The sequence below is a fragment of the Equus quagga genome, chromosome 14 (assembly GCF_021613505.1).
Source record: "Equus quagga isolate Etosha38 chromosome 14, UCLA_HA_Equagga_1.0, whole genome shotgun sequence".
NCBI classification, from domain to species: domain Eukaryota; kingdom Metazoa; phylum Chordata; class Mammalia; order Perissodactyla; family Equidae; genus Equus; species Equus quagga.
Window position 1 is genome coordinate 97,066,808 of NC_060280.1, and position 7,793 is coordinate 97,074,600.

General features: G+C 68.6%; 2 protein-coding genes across 2 annotated transcripts in view; both read right to left on the bottom strand.

Moving 5' to 3' along the window:
* ELANE (elastase, neutrophil expressed) overlaps positions 1 to 4,114 on the bottom strand; it is a 4,513-nt gene extending 399 nt beyond the window's left edge. Inside the window, exons 1-4 of the mRNA XM_046684696.1 lie at positions 1,785 to 4,114; positions 1,260 to 1,416; positions 1,012 to 1,153; positions 346 to 576 (exon numbers count right to left, since the gene is read on the bottom strand). Of these exons, the coding sequence (XP_046540652.1) occupies positions 346 to 576; positions 1,012 to 1,153; positions 1,260 to 1,416; positions 1,785 to 1,851 (597 nt within the window). The 5' untranslated portion in view covers positions 1,852 to 4,114. The remainder of the gene's footprint in view (positions 1 to 345; positions 577 to 1,011; positions 1,154 to 1,259; positions 1,417 to 1,784) is intronic.
* Positions 4,115 to 4,245: 131 nt separating this feature from the next.
* Positions 4,246 to 7,355, bottom strand: PRTN3 (proteinase 3). The gene is made up of 5 exons (XM_046638337.1): positions 7,289 to 7,355; positions 6,427 to 6,592; positions 6,198 to 6,339; positions 5,419 to 5,649; positions 4,246 to 4,959 (listed from the first exon to the last, which is right to left on the bottom strand). Exons 1-5 carry the CDS (start codon positions 7,353 to 7,355, stop codon positions 4,753 to 4,755), a joined length of 813 nt encoding a protein of 270 aa, XP_046494293.1. The 3' UTR covers positions 4,246 to 4,752.
* Between the last annotated feature and the right edge of the window lie 438 nt (positions 7,356 to 7,793).

Sequence of the window (7,793 nt, forward strand, 5' to 3'; positions counted from 1 at the left end):
GGGGCGGAGCCGGTTAGGGGGCGTGGTTGGCATGTGGGCGGGGATTGGGGCATGGCCCAGCGCAGGGGGTGGGGGGCTTGGGTAGGGACGTGGCCCAGGGGCGTTGCGACCCGTGTTGGGGGGCGGGGCCTGGGGCGAGGGGCGGGGCCTGGGATGCGGCGTGGGCGGGGATTGGGGGCGGGGCTCGGTGCAGGGGCGGGGCCTCGAGTTGGGGAGTGGTGGGCCGGGTTGGGGCAGGGGGCCCAGGGTGAGGGGCGGGGCCTGGGATGGGGGCGGGGCCGGGGCGGGGCGGGGGCGGGGCCAGGGGAGGCGGGGTGCAGGGCGCGCACGGTGGGGGGCACTCACGAAGCAGATGCCTGCCCGGCGGCGCTGCACCAGCGTGCACACGTTGGAGCGCCGGCACAGCGACGTCACCACCGTCACGTTGAGCTCCTGCAGGACGCTGGGCAACGGCCGGTTGGTGCCCAGCTGACCCCAGCCCATGGCCAGGCACGGGGTCCCGCTGGGCACGCCCCTGCCCTGGGCCGGCAGCCGGGCCACCTGCACGTTCTCGTTGATCCTGGCCGACCCGTCGAGCTGGGACAGGGCACCAGAGTGTCACCTGGGGCGGCAGGCGACGACTCCCCCCACCCCGGGCCTCAGTTTCCCCATCTGCAAGCGGGAGCAGCCGCAGTGGCCCGAGGCGTCCCTGGACGTGACAGTGGGTGCTCAATAAGACAAACTGTGGGCAACCCTGAGGCCTAGAAAGCTCCCATTCTAGAACATTCCCAGAGAATCATCATAGCTTCGAGGGAGGCAGGAAGGGAGGGTTTTGGCCCCAAGTCTCCTGCCTGCCCGAATGTGGGCGTCTTCGACGGCGCACGAATGCAAACGGGTTTGTTGATCGACTACTGCTCGGAGCTTCCCTGCCTCGTCCTGCTCCTTCTCTCCACGGCCCGGCCGGCTGGGGCTCGTCTCCCCGTGTGGCAGAGGGGAGACTGAGGCACAGACAGACCCACCCTGCCGGGTCACCTGGAGAAGCACGATGTCGTTCCGCAGGTTCACGGGGTCGAAGCCGTTTTCGAAGACGCCGCGGACGCCCAAAGTCTGCCGTGTGGGCTCCTGCCGCCCCAGGTCGTGTGCCCCCAGCACCACCCTCACCGACTGGAAGTTGCTGCCGGCGAGGGGGGGACGGGGGTGACTCGGGGCGGTCCCCCCCCATCCCCAACAGCCAGACAGAAGGGGAAACTGAGGGCTGGGAGGCAGGGTGCGGGACTCACCGGCCGTTCACGCAGTGCGCAGCCGACATGACGAAGTTGCGGGCAATCAGGGTGGCCCCACAGAAGTGGCCCCCTCGCCGCTGCAGGGACGCCATGAAGGGCCACGCGTGGGGCCGGGCCGGCCGGCCGCCCACGATCTCCGAGGCCAGCGCGGGGCCTGGGGACACACAGGGATCAAGGCCGGTCAGCCCCCCAGCCCCCACCAGAACCCCTCGGGGTCACAGCTGTTTGTGCTCAGATGAGGAAACTGAGGCACAGCGAGGAGGAGGGAGCTACACGGTCCCCCAGCCAGGGCGTTGACAGATCTGGATTATCGTGGCTTCAGAGACCCCATGGTGTGCTCAGCGGCCCCCAGGATCGAACCCCAACTCTGGGTTCCCACCACTCAGAACCTCAGTCTCTTCTTCTGGAAACAGGTGTCCTCGTCTCGGCCATCACCTCCCCACGGGGACAAGGGGCCACTCGGGTCGGGGGCACAGCGGAGAGGCAGGAAGGACAGATGGACAGACACGTGGCCCCACTCACCACCGAGCAGTGCGGCCAGCAGGACGGGGACGAGGGCAGGGCTGCAGGGTTGGCGGCCGCGGGTCATGGTCGGCGTGCTCGGTGTCCACCCCGCGCCCGCCGGCCCCTCTTATTGCCCCGCGCCCAGGCCGTTGCTGTTGCCCCATTTCCTCTCCCGCGGGGACGTGGGGGACGAGGGGCGCGGCAGGAAGCGTGGGGAGGTGGGGCCGCGAGGCTGGTTCTGCCCCTGGACGTTGGGTGTCTGTCCGTCTGTCCCAGACGTTGTGTGTGTGCACGTGTCCGCAGGGTGGGCCGTCGAGCCCCTGACGGGCAGAGTCCGCCGGGTGCCCATAGTTTTGCTAAATCCCGCCACCCTGGGCCCAGAGGACGTCGGCTGGCCCCCCGCGTGCCTCAGTTTACCCAGGGCACAGTAATAACCACAACAGTGGCGCACCCAGCACCATCCTCATGTTCCCCAGGGGCAACGACAGGGGCTGCGGGGCCTCTGCTGAGATGGGGAAACTGAGGCACGGCAGGACCCATGAGTCAGTGATGCCGTGGGAGGGCCGGGGTTCAAGCCCAGGCCCCGAAACCACAGCTGGACGGGCTCCTCCCTGAGCCCCAGGTCCCCCTCTCAGGGCTCGGCCTTCCGGCCTCCCTGTGGCTGCTGCTCATGACGGCGAACTCACTCCCCGCCCGCAGCCCGGTCACCAGCGGAGGTTCTGGGAAAAGACCCCCACCCCCCGCCAGCCTCGCTGGACCCTTCCCGCTCCGCCCGACGCACGCCTGGGGCGGGACATGCTGGAGAAAGGACGCGCCTGGCCTGGAGGCTGGACCGTGTGTGGCACTGGGAACGGGACGGGGACCCCGGCCACCCTCCACCCCGCAGCCCCGCCCCCCGCCTCCCCCGACACTCCAGTGGCAACGGCTGGAGCCAAGGCTGTCGCAAGAGGCAACGTCCCCCAGCTCCGAGCAGGTCCGGGGGGCCCAACGGCTCCCTGTGCGGGAACAGGCGGGTGGGGCCAGAGTCCTGTGGGTCCCGGGGCCCCTCCGTGTGTGGCCATGGGCATGCGAACCCCACTTCTTCCCAGTGAGGATGGCCGGGCGCACAGCAGGCGCCCGGTGTCTGCTGCTCATCCCTCCCCTGGTCAGACGCAAGGCAACCAGGCCTCCTGGTGGGGTCCCTGCCCATCACATTACAGTTATCACCGAGCACATAGTGAGCGCCTGTTGCATACGCAGCCCTGTCTCGGGCCCCAGGGGGTGTTGGGAGAATGGGGGAGGCCCTGTCTTTGGGGGATGCGGCTCAGCCAGGGAGACCAGATTTAAGCAAAGCTGCGTTTATGGAGCACCGCCTGTATACCACGCTCCCACGTGTCAACTCCGGGTTCACATCCTGGAGTGGCCACTCGCCCCCTGCCTCCCTTGGGGCCCCTGACTTAACCCCTCTGTGCCTCGGTTTTCCCGTCTGTAAGTGGACGTTGTGACAACCGGCTCTGTCTCTCAGGATTGTCTCGAGGATTCAGGAATGGGAGCTGCGAGTCCTCGGACGAGGGCGCGTTGACCGTGAACCCAGGACGGGGGGGGCGTTGCCCGGGGAGACCTGGGGACGGGCTGGGGGACCCCAAGCTGTTGGGAGTGACCCCGTTAAGCTGCGTGGCCCCCGCGACAGAACCCCACCCCCCCGGGGACCGTTACTCCCTGAGCTCCGAGAAGCGTCCTGAACACCCTGTTGATTCTTCCCGGGACCCCGTCCTCGGCTCCCCGCTGGGGCTGATCTCCAGGGCCCAGGCCGTTCCTGTGACCATCGTTCCCACGCGTGACCCCACAGGACGCGCCCAGGGCTGGGTTCTGGGTCTTTCCGTTCCCATCGCTGGGCTCCCTCGACGTTCCCTCCGGCAAAGCCCTTTGACCCCCAAGGCTGGGCACCAAAATGTCCCTCTGGGCTTTTCACAGAAGCCACTTCCCGGCCGTGGGAAACGCAGGGGGTTCCCAGCAGCGCCCAACACTCCCCGGGGCTGGTCAGCCGAGGCCGGAAAGAGCCGACGAGTGGGCAGGCCAGGAGTTCTCGCATTTGCATGGGTTCGTACGCTGCCACCAGGTGGCGGCAGAGTAGATCAATAAGGAAAGAGCTGCCTGCGACCCCGGTGTGCCCCGTGGGCGGGGTGGCGCCTCTCTCTCAGCCTCGACTGCCTCATCCCTGGGGCCACTCGCCCTCTCACGGCTGACCGGTGACCTCTGCCTCTTCCCGGGCTCACCTGGAGACCCACCCCAGTTCCTTTCCGTGGCCCTTTGGGCTCCGGCTCACCACCTCCCCGACTTGCCCTCCTCCCCCATTCCCCTTGCCGCACTCCATCCCAGCCACACCGCACGCCCCCGAGCTTGTCCTGACACAGGGCCTTTGCACAGCCCTGCTCTGCCGGGGGCCCTTCTCCTTATGTTCCCGTTCACGCATTGCCACCGTCTCCGGGAAGCCTCCCCAATGGCCCTTCTGCCTCCCCGTGATGGGATCAGGAGCCCCAGGGGCCCTGGACACTCCACGTCACGACAGCCTGGTCCTCAAGCCGCCCAGAAACCCAGAGCCAGCACGACGCCCCCAGCCCTGAGGACAGGGTGCGGCTCCATGGGCAGTTCTGGGAAATCTGAGATGACTCCACTTTCCAGACGAGGAAACTGAGGCACAGAGATGGGCAGCAACCTGCCCAGAGTCACACTGGAGGGGCTGGATTAGAACCCACATCTGTGGGCATCCGAGAGGCGGGATGCACTGTGTCCTGGGTCCCCCTCGCCTCCAGGCCTCCAATCCCCCATCCCGGGTCTGGGGCTCGGGCACCTGGATGCTGGGGACCCTCGGCCGCGGTCCCCCCACACCCCTGGGAAGGACAAAGCAGACGCAGAGAGGGAGTTTCGACTTTTATTGATGTCACCGGGCGGCTCCTGCGAGCCCCGTGCGGGGTGGGGAGCGGCCGAAGGGGGGGGGTCTGGAGGTTCAGGTTTCTGAGACCTCGGCCTCCATCTGATGCCTCCGTTGGGGCGCCGTGCCCTCCGCGCCCGCCAGCACAGAGCGGATCCAGTCCACGTAGAGGGAGACGCGGGCGAAGAAGTCGGGGTGGTGAGTGGTGGCGCACGCGCGGATCACAAACGAGTCCACGCCCTGGAGGACGCCGTTGCAGATCAAGGGGCCGCCCGAGTCTCCCTGGGAAGAGTGGGGACAGGCCTGTCCGTCACGCAGGCCGGGCGGACGTGGCCACGTCGGGGAATCGGGCCCGGGGACAGTGGCCTCCCACCATTTAGGGTGAAATGTCTCTGGCACCAAATTTTCTTTAAGACACGTGGACGGGAGGGGAGCGTGCATCTATGGGCCTCCTGCTGTATACCTGGACCCCTGACTCTGGTCCAGATTCCCCAGGGTTCCTGAGACAGACCCCTGAGGCCGCCGCATACGACGGGAGTGCCCGTGGGCGCCGAGGCCGTTCCCCGCACCTGAGCCCTCACAGAGGGTGAGCCCACCGTCCAGATGGAGAGACCAAAGCACGGCCTGCTGCTGCCCAGCGGGAGGACACGGGATTCGAGCCCCCGCCGCCCGCCCGCCTCCTGTCCCCTCGGCTCTGGGGCGGCCCCCCAGCCGTCCCCCCACGGAGCGGGAAACACGTACGAAGCAGATGCCGGCTCTGCGCCGGGGAACGAAGGTGCACAGGTTGTGTGGTCGGCACAGGAAGGTGACCACGGTCACGTTGAGCTCCTGCAGGACCCGGGGCAGCGGCTCCCGCGTGCCCAGGCGGCCCCAACCCATGGCCAGGCAGCGGGTGTCTTGGGGCACCTCCTGGTTCTGTTCGGGGAGCTGGGCCACCGCGACCTGGTCGTTGAGGGTGGCTGGGCGGTCCAGCTGCGGCAGAGCGCGGGCAGGCGGGCATTGAGACCCCATCCCCGGGCCCCACCGCTGTCCCCTCCCGAGTCAACCCCGGAGCGCCACCTTCGGGCCTTTGCACATGCTGTTCCCTCCACCCAGCCCCATCTCACTAAACCCTCGGCATCACCTCCCCCAGGGAGCCTGCCCTGATTGACCCTCCCAACCTCACCAGGGCTCGGTTCTTGGGCTGAGCCCCGGGGACCCCACCTTTGCCCTCGGGGAGCTGCCCTTTTGGGGTGGGAGGGGCTGGGAGGAAGAGGATGACAGTGCGGCCCAGGGAGACCTCGACAGTGACCGTGATTCGGGGCAGGAGCGGGGAGGCCTCCCGATGGGGAGGTCCAGGTGAGGATGTCGGGCGGGGTCATCGCCAGGGCGAAGGCCAGGGGGCGGGGGGGGGGGTTTGTGGGGCAACAGTCTGAACGGCTGTCTCCCCACCGGGCTTTGTCCCAGCGCCTACTGGGACATAGCATACAGCAGGCGCTCAATAAGTGCTCGCCGAGGGATGAAGGAGGGGATCCGCCCACCTGCAGGAGGAGGACGTCGTTGCGATTCTCCTCCGGGTCGTAGTTGTTCTCGAACAGGCGGGCGACGCTGAACCTCTGCTGCGTGGGCTCCGACGCCTGCAGGTCATGCACCCCGAGCACCACGCTCACCAGGAGGGGGTTCCTGAGGGGGGTCGGGGCGCTGACCACCGGGCCACCCGGCCCCCCGCCCGGCCCCCCGCCCGGCCCCCCCGGGCGCCCCAACACTCACATGTCCCGCAGGCAGTGGGCGGCGGTCAGCACGAAGCGGGGGTGGATCAAGGTGCCCCCGCAGAAGTGGCCGCCGGGAAACCCGCGCCGCTGCAGCGACACCATGTAGGGCCGCGAGTGGGGCTCAGCTGCCCGCCCGCCCACGATCTCCACGGCCCGGGCCGCACCTGGGGACACGGGGCATCAGCGACCACAGGGGCCTGTCCCCACCGGGCCCCCCACAGGGTGAGGGAGGGCAGCGCCGCCGGGCGACCCCACCCGGGTGGGGGCCTCATGGAGCCTCCGTCACCCCATCCGCAGACGAGCGCGGGGTCGGGCCTGGGGACGGCGGGCGCTGGGGTCAGGAGGGGCTGGTGGTCACTAGCGCTGTCTCTGACGGCGCCCAGCCCCGAAGGTCGGGGGGGCGGGTGAAGAAGCAACAGGGAAATCCCGACGACGCGACCCATTTTGCAGAGAGACAAACCGAGGCATCGAAAACCCTCAGGAGGCTGAGGGTCCGAGGGGGTCTCACTCCTGTTCTTCCCCCGACACCCGTCATCCATTCGTTCACGTGCGCTCATTGAGCGCTTGCTGTATGCCAGGCGTCGGCCAGGAAGTCGCTGGTTCTATTTAACCGCCCCCGTACCCCACGAGGGACGGGCAGGGTTTTGCCCATTTTACAGATGGGGAAACTGAGTCAACTGACCCAGGGCCCCCCTTTCTCTCGTTGTCCCCCCGCTTGAGGCATTCGTCCTCAGCAGGAACTGGAGTCCTGCCCCGGGCCTGCCTCAGTCTCCCCATCTGGGATGTGAAGGTGTGGATGTCCCCAGAGTCACACGGACCCAGACAGACAGACGGCCGGATGGACACACAGCCCCACTCACCGCCCAGCAGTGCGGCCAGCAGGATGGGGGCGAGGGCAGGGCCGGAGGGGCGGCGGCTGCAGGTCATGGTCGGCGGCTCCGGGGTTCCGCCTGCCGGCCCCTCTTATAGCCCCGGGCGGGGAGGCCGTTGGGGTTGCCCCACTTCCTCCTTCCAGCCTCGGGGTCCCCGCTCGCCCAGGAGGTGTGGGCAGCGGCTCCCGCCCACCCCGCGCCCGGGGTCCCAGCAAAGGGGGACGGGGCCGGCGCGTCCAGGGCTGGGGGACAGGAGGGGCAAGGCGGGGGGGCCACAGGCCGCGTCCCCTCCTGAGACCCCCCAGAAACATCCTTCTGCCCCACTTCTGCCTCAGGCTTCCCTGTGCCCACCTGGGCCGTCCTGCCCCGGGGGACGTTTGGGGACATCTGTGGGTGTCACACTGGGGGTCCTCCTGACATCGAGTGGGTGGGGCCATGGATGCTGCTCGACCCCCCACAGCGCCCAGGACAGACCCCCAGAGAGTGACCCACC